At 39.9% G+C, this 16,491-nt stretch overlaps 1 protein-coding gene across 3 annotated transcripts in view; it reads right to left on the reverse strand.

Moving 5' to 3' along the window:
• Positions 1-13,888: 13,888 nt before the first annotated feature.
• The window catches only part of REC8 (REC8 meiotic recombination protein), an 88,925-nt gene continuing 86,322 nt past the window's right edge, over positions 13,889-16,491 (reverse strand). For all 3 annotated transcript variants that reach the window (XM_075211158.1, XM_075211159.1, XM_075211160.1), the window contains 3 exons: positions 14,473-14,580; positions 14,275-14,381; positions 13,889-14,090 (listed from right to left, as the gene is read on the reverse strand). In XM_075211158.1, the coding sequence (XP_075067259.1) occupies positions 13,999-14,090; positions 14,275-14,381; positions 14,473-14,580 (307 nt within the window). In that variant the 3' untranslated portion in view covers positions 13,889-13,998. The remainder of the gene's footprint in view (positions 14,091-14,274; positions 14,382-14,472; positions 14,581-16,491) is intronic.

Here is a 16,491-nt window from a genome sequence, read left to right on the forward strand (position 1 = left end):
ATTAGTATGCTTTTGGAGTGTGGGAGGAAACCGTAGTACCCGGAGGAAACCCACGCAAACACAGGGAGAACATACCAACTCCACACAGATAAGGCCATGGTTGGGAATTGAACTCATGACCCCAGCGCTGTGAGGCAGAAGTGCTAACAACTTAGCCACCATGTTGCCCCCTTATCTCCTTTAACAGGAATCATCTGTATCTGATTTTTATGTTTTATCCATTCACCTGAAGAATTTGCAAACCTCTATGCGCCTCTTTGATGTTAGCATAATTGCCTGGAGGAATTGGTTGCATATTTCTATTGTACAAGGACACTGTTTGCTTCAAGGGAATTATGAATTTCAGAGAGCTGTTGCCTAGTATTTGTTTATTTGAAAGATAATTTTCCTACACACATAAAGTATTTAAACTATTAAGCATGACATATATAATAGTCCTCCATTTTGAAAATAATAGATCTAATAGTTCTGAAATGTATTCAGTGTGTTATTAGTACTACAACCACCATAAAGTACAAGTTGCAGAGGGGAATGATTCGAATACCCAGATACTGTGCTGAGATGATGCTGCTGGAGGTGTACTCCAGGCCACACCTACAAAATTAATAGTGAGTAGTCAAATTATATCATTACTTTTTTTTATGTACGGATTTCCAGTCGGAAAATCCCAGGACCCCAATGATCTTCCAGCTAAGCTCTACACCTTTTATAACAAATCCTAGGCACTGTTAGGCTTATGGGGAAGCCCTTGGAGCTCGGCTCCTTTGCACGTCCAGGCTTTGGAACGCTGCACATGGCAAGCTACATGGGGAAGGAGGGGGGTGGCGAGGTCCATGTACTCTCCTGTGAGGTCTTGCTGAATTTTCTGAGCTTAAGTCCCTGACTGGTAGATCTCTGTGGTTAAGATATGGTGCCTCTACGTTTAGAACAATTGTTCAACAATGGGGTCCTTAAATCATTAATACAACTTAGAGAGGGGTATGCAGTTCCCAAGCATATGTTTTATTGCCACCTACAACTGCGGCATGGCAGCCTCTAGGCTACTCGAAAATTATCTCCTTCACATATTTCTATTTGTTAAATGAATTTCCCACCAATAACCTTGCACAATTGAGGGTAAGGTGGGAGGAGGATCTCTGTCCTCTCCAGGACGAGGACTGGGGTTAATTCTTAGTAGTTCCCACTGCTCAACCACCTCCCTGAGGTTTCAGCAAATTCAGATTTATATTTAACACAGAGTGTATCTTGCTCCCTGTCGACTGACTCAATTCACACCAGATCAGACAACTCGCAGCCCTAAATGTGGGGTTTCTTGCAGCTCATTCTGGCATTTACTATGGCAATATCCTTAAGTCAAACATTTCTGAAGTTATTAAATGTGTCAACAAAACGGAGTCAAAGTGCCGTTGTATTCCCCTGGCCTCTGTGTTTTTGTCTTGTAACTGGAGAATATGCTAAATTGAGTGACAAGGCAATATTTAAGTAATGTGTTCATGCTGGCCAAGGACTGTATAGCTAGATTTTGGATGACTTCTGCTAGCCCCCATATACGCAATTGGATTAATTTAGTTAATACTATGGTGGGACATGAACGTTTTGTCTTGCCTCCTCTTTTGCCCTGCCCTCTATGCAAGACCCTTCCTACTAGATTAAACCCGCAGGCACCCTGGATTTTGAGGTTATTGTTGATGTCTTTGATTTCATTGTTCTTGATATCCTGGGTTTATTGACTCTGCTACTCATACAGGTCCTGGTAACTTTTTTCAGTTTCTTGTGTACATTACACAACGTTATCTATGTTAGTTTTATTTGCATCAATGTATGTTTTCCATTCTATACTTGTATCTATTGATAACTTTGATTGTGCCTGAGCCATTAGTTTCATATAAGTGAGACTATACTACTAGGTCTTTTATATGCTATGTGGTGCTTGTTTGTTTGCAGTTAATGTTTAACTGCTTGTTTGTTTTGTTCTTTGTATGTAAAACTAATCCATAAAATAAAAACATGGTGTTTAGAAGAAAAAGCAGCAGAAGGTAAGAGGAAGTATGATACCATACTTCCTCTTTCTATCTAATATTGGACTATGAGTGGCATTATAGAAGCATAGGGTCAATCCTATAGCACTTGTACCATTCTAATAGAATCTAGCCTTACTAATATAGGCAATTACCTTCAGTCATAATAGTTATTAAGGTTCTATACAGCGAGTGCATCCAGCGATTTTATAATCACTTCTTTATCACTTTTATTCACAAGCACTTATATTTCGCTATTTTTATTTATTTGTTTTTAATCAAGTTCAATAAAGGTTATATTTTAATCCATGACGTCCATTTAACTATAATTATACTAGATTGTCAACTCCTGGGATATTATGTGCACCTACTTTGCAAACAACCATCTAGTTACTTTTTTTTACGCATGTTGAGTTAAGGTGTTCTTTGGTTGCACCCCTTACACAAGCTATTAAGAGACATCTTGGAAATATGTTGTTGTTAGGGTAACTCCCAACAATCAGTACGACGCAGCTATTTTCTTTTCTCTTGTAACTTTTTAGGGAGAATGTAAGTTCTATTGCAAAGTGCTAGATGTTGAAGTAAGTCTTGGGGGTGGCGGTTTGGATAAAGATAGTGAAGTATAAGTTTTAGACAGACCTTTTGGTCTGGTAATGATTAACCCCTTGTATACACAGCATGCAGTTTCAATTGTAGCATGAGTCATACTAGTGTGTACAAAAATATAGTCTAAGCTGGATAATGACACAAAAGCACCCCAGATATTCCAGTAGATGGGGCTGTGTGTTCTATACTAACTTTAGGGTATTTTTTTTTCTAGTTGTCTTGTCTAAAACTGTCTAAAATAAGCCATAATATAGAAGTCACCACCAATGATAACCTGACTGGATGTGAATCGTTCACACATTTATCAACCTTCTGTCATATATGAAAAAATCTAATATTATGTAACCGCTTTCAGGATGAGTGATTCTGGCAAATATAAATCACACATCCCCTTTAAATGGTATCGCTACCCCTCTAGCTTTTGAATCAGATGAAGTTTAATTATTTATTCTCCAATTTAGTATGCTCAGTTTCTTGCAGCAAGGCCACATCCATTTCAATTCTATACATATGAGAATGTTTTTTATTGGAAACTATTTTTTTTTTATCTGATGATAATGACTAACAAAAAAAAAATCTCGAAAAAGACCAAAAGAAATCCCAATCAAATGAGATTTTGGAACATAAAAATGCAAAGAAGACAACATGACCAAATAACCACATTTAATGCTTGTTAAACCTCACACCCAATGGAATCCACCCTGCACACTATTATTTTGGTGTCTGCAGCAAGACAGACAGACTTGTAATATTATTTATAATCTAGTCCCTTCATCCACAATATAAATACTAACGGTGCACCAAGTTCCCATGATCGCCATGCTTCTATAACCATTAAGTACAAGCCACATATTAAAGCAAACTACTGAGTGGGGTGGCATATATTATAGTATAACCAATCCATAAGAAGTACATTTCCTCCGTGATTTAGTCCTAAAGCAACAAATCAACTTTAAATAGCATCCTCATCATATAAGTATTGTTATAATAATACCTGGATTGAAATATATATATAACATTGCTCACTGTACCCTGTGATCCGAATATAAACAGAACTAAAACCAAATTTCTGCATCTTTTTTTTTTTTTTTTTTAACAAAGTGGATGTCACGAACACGCTCCCAGCTGCCGTGACTTTGGGGTGTTTGCTGTATGAGGTTACACACGATTCCAGCACGCAGTCTCTCTCTACCTATTACACTGGTTATAGACCTACTGAATCGCCCCCACACCGCGCTCTCACACCTCACACACTTCAGGTTTGCCACCACCTATTGAATACGGGGAATAGGACCCCTATATACTGGCACACAAGAATTCTGGCTACCCACAGGCTAGCAAGGCCCACACCAGCAAACAAAGGGATAACTCTTCCCACCTCCAGACTGTTACACAAATGTAAATGCAAGCACCCACTAGGCTTGTTAGTCAAATGTATTAACAAATCACACACCGGCATGCAAAGGGTTAACTTGGTCGAGCTATAGTCTTAACAGGCTAATGGATTTGTTAGAGTATCAAGGACGTCACTTATAAATTTAATATGCAAAGGTACAGGGCAGTCAGATATAAAAAACAATAAACAATTGACATAACATACAGAAGCAAATCAGTTTAAAATAATAGGTTACATTCAGAGTATAACTTACATGAGTTGTATAATCTGTGCCGTAGGTAATTGGCTAGGAGGATGGACAGCTTATTAATGTGGATTGATTTTCCCAAAAGACTGACAATTTTCCCCTTCACAACACAGGTTTTTTAAGCAATATGAAATGGGACGGTCTTCACAGGGACAGTGTTAATGCTAACGGGGGCAGGGATGTCCCCTGGGAGTCACTATAATTTGCTCACAAATATTCCCAAAGTTTTGACCTTTGGATAATTGTTCACAGATATATCCCAGAGACATAGCTCCCACCTCAATAAACTGGTCATAATCTCGCACACATTTAAATACCATGGAATGGAATTATGACAATGTGACCTACCTTTCCCAAAGATATGTGATTATAGCTGTTCCTATATACCTATATAGGCCTTCAAATGCTGCCTTTGGCTGCAAGGATGTCAAGCTTTGACCGACCCCACAAAGTCTATTTAGGTGTCCAAAAACTAACTTGTGTCAGGATATAGCTCCTACAGGTGCCCCTGCTATCTTCTAACACTGGGATGTGCAGAGCCATCACATACACACACAACAGGCTTTCTGACTTAACATTTTACACTTTAGTAGCTCAACTTATCAATGCATTCAATTGATATACCCGATTTACACTGTAGTTATGATTTAGGCCTTATTCCAAACAATTATGTGATGGGTTAACCCTTATAAATAACTGTAAATTCTCTATGCTCACGACAGTGGGATTAAACCGTATTAAAATCTGACTAGAATAAATGTTGCAGTATATCCTCAAAAGGGGAATTTTATCAGCAATTATATGCAGGAACAGTAGGTGGTTCTGAGTCCAGGGGGTATATTTACTAAACTGCGGGTTTCAGAAAGTGGAGATGTTGCCTATAGCAACCAATCAGATTCTAGTTGTCATTTATTTAATACATTCTACAAAGTGACAGCTAGAATCTTATTAGGCAAAATCTCTTTTTCAAACCTGCAGTCTAGTAAATATACCCCAGCTCAGTTTCTGTCACGGTTTGGTACACTAGATTCTTGGGTCTGCCCAACTTGGCGTCACTCTCAGCAGGGTGCGGAGTCATAACGGGTGGATGGTATTCACCAGTGACCACCGCAAGGTGATTTGGATTTAGCGGCGTCCGCCCGCAGGTCCCGGCCCCTACCAGGGGTGTTAGACGAGACCCTAGAGGAGTCAATAATAAGATGTTATGAAGAAGCACAATGGAGGCAGATGGAGTATGAGCTCTTTGCCCAGAGAGGCAGAGGAGACTGATGGATACAGGTGGAGTGTAAGCTCTTCAGTCAAATAGCGGAGTGAAGACAAATGCAGAGAGAACAATTCACCTAACGTGTAAATAGGAGCTAGTGTGGCTTGAGCTGTACAGCCTGTAGTGTAGTGGCACAATAAGGATAGGTGCAGCATGAACAGTCCAGCCAGCAGAGTAATGGAGACGGGTGCAGCTTAGGTGGTTGAGCCCGTAGTACAGCAGCACAGCGGAGACAGGTGCAGCGTGAACAGTCCAGCCAGTAAGGTAACAGAGACAAGGAGGCGCTGAAGTTTCAAGGTAAACGTACAGGAGACAAGACTGAGTCTAATCAGGCAGTTAACTTGATCAACAGGCCCTGAGGAGAAAGGGAGGAAGTGCCTTTTCAAGTTTGGAGGCAAACTGATTAACCAATGGAAAACATGAGAGAACATAAAGGTGTAAGGTCTGCGCATGCGCAGAACCAAAGCCAGGATGCCGGCAGCTGAAGTATGCATCAATGGGGAACAGGTGAGCGTGTCTGTCTTCGGTTGTGGAAGCCGAATGCGCGCCGTGTGACAGTTTCTTTTGATTTTCTCTTTTCGCTAGTAGCTCAATTCTGTCTCTGCATTAGATGGCATGGTGCCCTCTCTAAATCCCTATTCATCTCATAGTGATTGAAAATCCTTTGCATCAGATGCAGTGATTATACACAGGTAAGTAGAAAGTTCATTGCAGATATTGTCTTGGGAAAAGAATTAGTATATAGGTAATAAAATGTGCTCTTATAACATCTTCTTTGCAATCATGTAATTTATTCTTTCAAATATTTCTTGTCTTTTTACACAGACTGATGCTTTTTAAGAGCAAAATCACTACCTTTCGACATGTATTTTCTGGAGCTCTTTGTTGACCTGTTCTGTATCCGTTCTATCTATCACCATATTAAGGTGAATATGTTTATCCAGGTGTCGTAGTCTTGCCAGTCCTGTTGTCAGGATGGTCAATAAGTCACAACCATGATATTTTCCTGCTAGACCCACTGAATTAAGGTTCACTAACATCCACTGTATTTGTGATTTGTTGCTTTGGCTGATGAGAAGTCTGCCTTTCTTGTTGGCTGATGTCTCCCAGCCTATGGTCAATAAGCATCAGCTTCCCATATTTCATACTCCTGGTACACAAGTCAGGTCACAGGAGTACATTTATACATTTTGGTAGCCCTACCTACCTTGAATGCTGCCATCTACCTCTGTGAAATAACATGGTAATTTTGTTTGCATGATGTACCAGCGGGAGTCCGCAAGGAGAGGGGTCAGAAGCTAAAGAGTATCTGTGGTCAAACCTTTTGATTATTTCATAATAAAACTGACCATGTGGGGTCATGGGTTTGATTCAACTGCCTGTGTGAACTTTGTATATTTTGTGTGGGATTCCTCCAGGTGCTCTGTTCCCCCCCCCCCCCCCCCCCATAGTCCTGTGAAGGCTCTATAATGCTGACCAGAGCGCTAATCTTATTGGTAACAAAATCTGATCCCCGATATCTAATGGCAACGCAAGTTAATTACTTACCTTTCCTGTGGTCTCACACTGTCTCCCATCACTGGAGAACAGGTTTGGTTCATATAATAATATATCAACTCTTGCATTCATCTAGGTCTATTTTTGTTACAAATTTCAGAATGATTATCCGTGCACCTATTGACAGTAGCTAATATATTAAATGAGTAATCCAGTGTCTTATAAGAAATAGTATTTAGGATATAAAATCCAGCAGAAATTTTAAAAAAATAATAGATACGTAGCATACCCACCAACTCCTACTTGCAACCTACTACCAAAGCCATATATTAGCACAACAGCAAGAGAAGTTTTAGAGCAGGTGTGCTCAACTCCAGTACCCAATTATAACCGACAAGTCACGTTTTCAGGATTTCTGTCTATAGAAATGCTTAAAGAACTCCTGAAAACATGAACGGTTGGCGGTACTTGAGAACAGGACATGAGCACCTCTGTTTTAGAGAATAAAAGGCAAGATGGAGGTAGTACTATTTAACAGCAAGACATGAGTATAAATGAAATGTAAATAAATAACAAACACTGAATGGAGCCTTATATATTTTTTTAAGGCAAGAGTATCACAATGAAGTTGTCTATACTGCTAACTATGGTTCTCAAACACCGACTAAAACTTAAGAGACGGTTGAAGAGTAGAACATTTATTTGAAAGGTAGATGAACATTAAAATAAGCATCCCAAGTTTTCCATACCTTAATAAAAGTCTGTATTGAATTTTTAACGATACTTGTCATATACTAGATCCCAGTGTTTCCCAAATCCAGTGATCCACTATAACAGAACACGTTTTAATGTTAAAATGTCTGTCAATAATGAATACACCAGAACTCCAACAAGGAGATATGGAAAACATGCACTGTTAGGGCTCCCCGAGGACTGGATTTGGGAAACTCTGCCTGCTCTATGTGATCGGAATGGCAAATTATTTTCAGGACTTCTTGATAAGATGGAGTAAAGGGGGTGGCTTTCAGTCTGCTGCTAGCTAACACGTGGCAGCCAGAGTATGCCCCCCCACCGCTCCTCTAAACTTCCTGATCATGGGTTCTCTTATACACCCTATGTTTTCCAGGACTGGATTGTGGTTCTCACGTTTTTTTGTTTTATATTTGATCCATATTTCTTTTCCCTCTTCACCCCCCCCCCCCCCCTTCTCCCTCCCCTCCTATCCCACCCCCTTTCTATGTCTGCCACTTAAGGGTACGATAAATAGTCAATCTCACCTGTGATAACACTATTTTCTCAGTCCCCCTATGATGGATACATTACACATAGTATCACTTAATGCTAAAGGGTTGAATGCCCCAGAGACAAAAGCTAAAGCATTATGATCTTTTAAAAGCTCCGCATCTCCTCCCCACCTTAGTAATAGGTATTTCTCCCATGCTTCAGTTTCCATATCAAGACTAAAGGTGTCAGAGGTAGAGACGTATCGGTTGGAGAAGGGGTGGTGTCTCCTTGTATAATGCAAGATACTTAATGTTGTCAATATTTACATCACTAATCCAGGTCAACCAGCTTTATTCAAAACAGTGTTGAAGCCGGTTAATTCACTTCAAAAGGATGTATTGAACTTTGACAGTCTCCTTAACACATCTAATCAGTGTCTGACTGGGTCATAAAGGGCCCACAGGGAAAATCAATGTTTGGGGCCCACCTACTGACATTGAGCTCTGCAAATCTCTGTGGATGCATAGCCAAATGAAAAATCTATAATTACATTACACATTTAAAGGGAAATATGTGTAAAAAAAAAAATGGAGAAATGTATTCTTAATACCTGCAATTGATGAAAATCTGTGACCTTCTGATTCTCCGTCTGTGCTACTGCTGGATTCAGGCTTGTCTGGTCCAGGGCCCCTGATGCAACTCATTATCTGCCATCTCGCTGATCAGCGACTTTTCCTATTGAGCCAGTTCCTTTCTCAGTTTCCAGTCCTTACTTCCCCTAAACCTCATATCTCCCCCTCTGTCGTCCCTGCTTCCTAGACTTAATGTCTTTTCCCATTGCCTCTTGTTGACTTTTCTGCCCTCTCTCCCCTTATTTCCCACACACACACACACACGCACGCACGCACGCACTGGTTGAAATGGAAATTTAAAAGTGGTGGTATGCAAAATGCAAGTAACTGGAATATGATAGTAGAAGTTCTATGTACGTGTGTGTGTGTGTGTGTGTGTGTGTGTGTATATGTATGTATGTGCATATATATATATATATATATATATATACGCACATATACACACAGTTATTAAAGTAGGATTGGATGGCAGTATGCCATTCCACCACTCTTCCTGCTTTGATTGTGTAGCAAAAAAAAAAATATCTTTATTGTTATTGCACTACCGTGTTAGTCAGAAAAATCTATGTGATGTTAAATACTTTAGTGTAAAAAAAGACAAAAGTATTATGGGAGTGATACCTTTATGTTACACTCGGTCTAGATTTGTAAGGACCTAGCAAGGTGCGGAGTCTAACAGCCCCCTGTTTTTCACCAAGAACTGCTGCAAGGTGGGATGGACTTAGCTGCTAGGGAACTGCAGGTCGCGGTCCTTGGTTTGGCCCCTAGACATGAGCGGGATAGGTGAAGCTGACAATACAAGGAATGGAAGTAGATACCTTGAGAGAGTAGTGGTATTCACTGGAGAATGAGTAGAACCAGCGGGACGGAGCATGCGGAGAGCTGGATGCGGCCAGATGATATACAAGGTAGGTGACAGGAGAGTGGTCTTGTATGCAAGCTGGTTGGTACACAGTTCAGATGACTGTGGAGCACTGAAGTAAGCAGGAGGAAGGTCTGATATACTAGCCGAGTCGGTGCACTGAAGTAAGCAGGAGAGTAATCTGTTAAAGAAGCCAAGTTGGTACACTGTTCAGATGACTGCGGTGCACTGGAGTCAGCAGGATTGTTATCGGTTAAACAAGCGAAGTCGGTACATGGTTCAGATGTCTGCGGTCCACTGGAGTAGGCAGGAGAGTAGTCAGTTATTATAATTGACAATTATGAATCTTTTTCGTGATACCTGGTTTCGTTGGTTAGATTACAAGGAATCTGCTCAACAGGCCGCTTTTGCCATTTGAGTCGCTGTGTACTCTCCAAAGTACGCCCAAACATACAATTTTATCAATCTACAAATTACTTATTGAGGATATATTCACACAAAAACCTCGTTTCAGAGATCAATGGGAGAGAAATTTACAAGAGCTTATTGGGCCAATCCAGTGGGCGAAAGTGTTCATGGCTACTCATGCCTGTTCACAAAACACCACTATTGTTTAAACCCAATACACAATTTTTACACGATGGTACAGGTGTCCCAAATTATTAAATCATTTTTTGCCGTAACTGTCCACTCTTTATTGGAGATGTAACTCTTATGTAGGTTCTCAACTCCACATCTGGTGGTCCTGTCCTAAGATCTCTCCTTACTTGAACAAAATAATATACCTCTCTAAATTGATCACAAGTGCAGATGTGCCGACTGACCCTGGTTTCTGGCTCCTGTCATTGACCATTGCCTTTTATAAAAAAATCACTCCTTAAACACCTAAACAATGCAGTGAAGTCTCTGATCCCGGTTGGAAGTCTACCTCAACTCCTACTATGTCTGAGTGGTTCAAACGCATTGATTTTTATATGTCCATGGAGGATCTGACCCTATCGGCCAGCAATCGGAACTCTGAGTTTACAGCCACTTGGTTCAGTTGGCTGGAATTTATAGAGACGACCGACTACTGCATAAGAGCATTATCCTCTCACACCACAGTAACTTTTACACCGAGATGACACTAAGCTGATTTAACCTGGAGTGATTTCCTATTGCAAACTGTAGTTTTGGGGGGTTTTTTGGCACCTTGATTTACTCCTAATTATCCCTAATATTGCCCCCTCCCTCTTTCCCTCATATCCACCTCCCCCCATTGTTGGTATATGTTTCTTCTGTACAAGGGAAAAAAAAATTGTATGGTTTTTTTTTTTTTTTTTTCAAAACATTTTTATTGAAGATATTTAGACATCAATCATACAATACAGTTCGTTTCATAAAAAAAGAGAAACATTCAATTGTAAATACAATCAACATACATGTACATATATATTGTTACATCTTTTATAGATTCTACTTGAGGTTTGACAACACCTCGTTACATATATTCCAAGATATATATATATATCTGATATTAGTATATAATAGGTCTATAACATGGAGCAGGACAATACTACAATAAGATAACATTTGTGATGAGAATAAATATACCACCCTCCCTCAATGAGAGGAGCGTTCACAACATTACAATTGTATGTTAATGAATTGCTTTGCTGGTTCTCTGGAACGGTTAATGATGACTACTGTACAAAAAAAAGCATAAAAAAAAAAGATTCCACGGAATCTGCACTCTACAGTACTTACCTCTCTCCTCCCACTAGTTGAGCTGTTTACGCCCCTTTGATGGTTTGGGATGTGCAATATACAGCTTATAGTGTCCTACGTAATTCACTCCTACTTCCTCCCTTTTCGGTCCTCAGAATAGAACCGGCTGGCTCATAGGTTATGTAGAAAACTCATCCAAGGGAACTGGCTATTAATTTACATTTTCTCTATTTGAACCCTTCCACTGCAGATATATTAAGCTTAATTGCTTCCCCTCCCCAGCCTTCTCCACTCGTTTTGTCCTCCTTGCTTTCCCTCCTGTTGCCCCTGTTTATTTTTCTACCCAGTTGTTTTATGAGGTTTACGAGATAGGGTTAATAATGTTTTATATTTTTGTTGCCTTAATAGGAACTGTATTTTGCCCTCTGAGTAAAATTATCTTTAAATTCAATCCATGGTACTTCTTCCAGTACATGCCAGTGTCTTTGTGATGCATTGTGACTTTTTTTATTTTTATTTTTTTCTTCTACATTGAATTTCTTATATTAGATTTATGTTACTTTAATGATACTTTGTTAGTCTGTTTGAGGTCTGACCAACATATTTCCCTTTTACTATTACCTGTTGCATAACATTTCAAATGGATTGGTTAACACATTGGGTTGAGCAAACATAAATGTAACTTTAATAATGCCATTACAGTGCCCATAGTTTCTACAGGGAAATGTCCCAAATCGCGGTGCACTAACAAATCTTGAACGAACAGGAAATTCTTGTATATCAGCCTTAATCAAAGAACTATCTATTTTCCAACCCTCTTTTATATGAAAATAAGGGTAATTCAGAGTAAATGTTTTCCATACTTGGTATCCACTCTCAACAAGGGTCAATATTTATGTAGAATCTTGCAGATCATCTTAGACTTCCTGTCATAACAATTTACAAGTGGAATTCTTCTATTTACTGTCTTTTATTTTTATTTCTTCTGTAAACTGTGCTGAGTAAGTTTGCTATACAGATCCGGTTCCTGCATTGTGAAACTTGTATACACAGTTTGTTTTGCTCTTGCCTTAGTGGTTTGGTGCTGACCTCCTGGAAAGATAAGCTCTGCAGACGGAAATATCAGACAGAAATCACATGCAGAGTGTCGGCATCTCTAATGTCTCTGCATTGTATTATCACCAGAGACCTGGTATCTGCATTGTAATTCCACAAGAGATTTGGCTGGGGTCTGCACTGGGCACATCACAGCTGACACTAAATGTAAATTGTTTTCTACACTAATAGTTACAAATTACTGTAACTATTCAGGGGATTTGGCTCCACTGAAATACTGAGCCATGTGTGTACTGTAAGTCTAACACATTTAGCAAAGGATCAGCCACATGTTCAATGTAAAAAGTGATGTTCGCTAAAATGCTCATTTCAAACTGCAGCGACTCCTAAATTTTAGACTCTAATAATATAGTTGCTTACTATGGACCTCATTTATGGTGCACACTTAATGCACCTTGGTTTTGCTCCTAGATGGTCCTCCCTGCACACAACCAGATGCACACCTTGAGAGATGCCTCCACTAACAAGTGTGCAGAGGGGCAGAAAAATCTGGAGGCAGATTGTGAAAACTGTAAATGTAACATCAAAGTCTAACCTACCAGGTAGAACCTCTTTTTGACTCATTTTGGCTTAAATTTATCATAAGTGTGAGGGAACATAGAGATTGTCTTTATTACATTTGGCACTTTTGTATGTTTGAAGCTTTGCTTTACACTGGGCAAAAATGAATTCACAAAATGTCCCTCGCTAAAAGTTCAGAGTGAGACCTGATCTCTGCGCTGGTGCAAAAACAAATCTTTCTTCAAAGTGGAAAAGCAGGAGCAGAGTAGGACCCGAAAAAGCCACTCTCTCCTCTCCTTTATCTCACTTCTATAACTTTGCACTGCAAAATGAAATCTCCACAAGACTAGGCTTATTGATGCACCTACACTGTGCTGTGCATGCCCTCACTCCACCCAACTCCTCCCGTGGGCTGGTGAAAAGTTATACTCCTCTACAGACTCAACCATCTTGCCCCATAAACCTCTGATATTTGCCTACGTCTAGGTCCACCAGTATAAACTGGGGATTTAGCACTACCAAAGAAATATCTTTGTTTTATAGTTAAAAAAAAGCTCATTCTCCCTCTCAGGCCACAACTAAATTTTTCATACTACTTCCACTTGAATCTCTGCAAATTTCCATAAAGTAGCATTCCCCACTTCTCCCCTTTCTCCTCTGTAGTCTATTTTTAAGTTCACTATATTAGAAGTCTGTTTGCTTAAACCTGAAACCTGCCTATTCTCTGATTTCTTGGCCGTTATTATTTAAACTTCTTGACTTTTAATTACAAAGCCTAGCGTAATTGTGAAAGAAAATTAAATACGTCTACACAAGAGTTTTAAAAACTGCCACATGCAAGTTAATTTATTAATAAATATCCATTTTTTTATCAACTCGTATCAAATAAAAACTATGCAAAACAGAATGAGATGATTAATATGTATCCTCAGTCCTGTGAGTAGCGCTTTCCAGGAGAGATGGCAATGCGTCCATATGGCTTGGTCTGCTCCAGGTGGATAACTTGCTGTGTGCAGAGCACTGGGGAGAACAAAGTTATATATATTACCAGAAACTAAAACTATATTTATAACAGTCCACATAAGTTTACAGCACAAACTAGACTGTTATTGGCATCACAATCTTAAGAAACACTAATGGAGATTAACGATAATGACATTTTGAATGGCTTATCTGCAAATGAAATGTAATAGCAGAAACTCACCAAGACAGCCAAAAAAGAACCTGGAGACCAACAAGCGAGAATAAGATTGTGGAGTGAGGTTGTGGAAATCGGAATGTCCGAAGTTTTCAATCTGAGCGTATAAGTTCCTAAAGTGGGAGAGCAGTATAACCAAATCAGACCATGGAAGCAACAAAGGTAGACAAAAAAAGAAACAGGGACATGAGCAGTGTTTGTAACCTTTGTACATCACTCAGTAATATCTCGTCAGTTTCAGGCATCTCCACAATGAGCTCTGGCATTTCTGCAACCACTGGTAGAAATCTGTCATCCTGAACGGAGATTGCTCTGCAAGACAGAAAAGATTTTCTATGTGAAAGAAAACAATAAGGAAAGTTCCCTAAAACATTTAATTTTGGTCTCTCAAATTAGACGTTTTAAGATTGAAGAGCCACTAAATGTCTTAAGATTTCTCTGACCACCAATACATAAAAAAAATTTTTTATACTTATGTTAAATCCTTTTCTTTCTGGGGTATAGCGGCTTAGCACTGGACACTAAATTGTTGAATATGTAAAATTTTGAGAATGTGTGGACTGAAGACAAGGTGGCTGCCCGAAAAGCTGCTCAGCCAAGACCCCTTACCTCACCGCCCAGGAGGCACTCACCAACCTGTTAGAATGTGGCATCAAATTTTTAGGTAGGCTTTTCGCCCCAATATAGGCCTGATAAATTACCAAAGTAATCCATCTAGCAATGGGCCAACTTTTTTTGTGCGCATCATAGAGGTCCAAAAGATTATCTGTTCTGCGTACTATGAACATATGTCCACAAAGTCCTGACAGCAGCCAGAGACTGAAGAGAGCCCTCTACTTTCAGAGACCTACCAAGATCCAAAGCGGAAAACAATGTCCTGATTTATGTGGCACTTGGAGACCCCATTTGGCTGAAATTTTTAGCCCAAAGAACAGCCCTGCCTTAATGAAAGATAAGATATGGAGACCTACAAAACAGAGCCCCCAGCTCCAAAACTGTAAAGATAGCTAAAAAAAGGTTGACTTCCAGGTGAGGAACTTTAACTCCACTAAATCCAAAGGTTTGAAAGAAGGCTGTTGTAAGGTTATCAACCTTGAGAACCCAAGGCGCTATTGGGGAAAGTCTGTAAGAAATTCTGCATCTCCTTTAAAAGTTTCTTTGCAAAAAAACCAAAAGGGTCGAAATCTAAACTTTCAGAGAGCTAAGCTTCAAGCCATCATCCAGGCCAACCTGCAAGAACAGCAGTAGACTGGCCAACGGTCTTCTATATCATGAACATTTCTGGATAAAACTCTTCCTAGCCTTATGCATGGTCTGAGAAACCCTTAGCTCTATGCATCATGGCTTCAACAGCCATGCTTTAAAAGCAAGCCAAGCTCAACTTTGGTGATGAAAGGACCCCATCACTTAAATTTCTTGTCTTAGAGGCAGACACAATGGCAGAAAAAGTACTTGTATCACAACCTTTCTGGCCAATCTGGTACTACTAGCATCACCTGAACAGCCTCTCTTTTAGAATCCAGGGAAGCTCCCTATTGGAGGTAACAGGTAAATCAGACAAATGTTCCAAGGGACCGACGTGGCACCTTCGGATCTATTGTGCTGGACCAGATATGCTTCACTTTGTGGTTCAAACAAGATGACATCATGTCGATATCTGGCTGACCTCAATTTTTCACAATCTGATGAAAAATTTATGGATGAAGGGACGGTTCCCCAGGGTGTAGGGTGGAAATCTTGCAAGTTTTCAACCCCTGGAATGAACACCGCCACAATAGCTGGAACATTCTGCTCCTCTATCACATAATCCTGCTAAATTCTGTCAGCTCTTGGTGCTTCCGTGATGATTGAGGTAAGCCATAGCCATGGCATTATCAAACTGTATCTTTATGGCTCTTCCTTGCAACAACTAGCGTCCTCTGACTAAAGCACTGAACACCGCTCTGAGTACCAAGTGTGAGAGGCCCCCCAGCCCACAAGGTTGGTATCTGTTGTCAGAATAGTCCAATCCCAAATAGTGAAGGATAACCCCTGTTGAGGTTTTCACCTCTGCCACCAGAGGAGTGACTGACACACCTTTGGAGACAATCTGTAAAACTGGCTGGTGAAATGATGGTGTAACTTGTTCCATTATGATATTAACTTGATCTGGCAATATCCCAAATAGAGCCTTGCAAATTGCACTGCCTCAAAGGTCAAAACAATCTTCCCCAAGACTTAGAT

This window comes from Mixophyes fleayi, chromosome 1, assembly GCF_038048845.1.
Source record: "Mixophyes fleayi isolate aMixFle1 chromosome 1, aMixFle1.hap1, whole genome shotgun sequence".
In the NCBI taxonomy this organism is placed as follows: Eukaryota; Metazoa; Chordata; class Amphibia; order Anura; family Limnodynastidae; genus Mixophyes; species Mixophyes fleayi.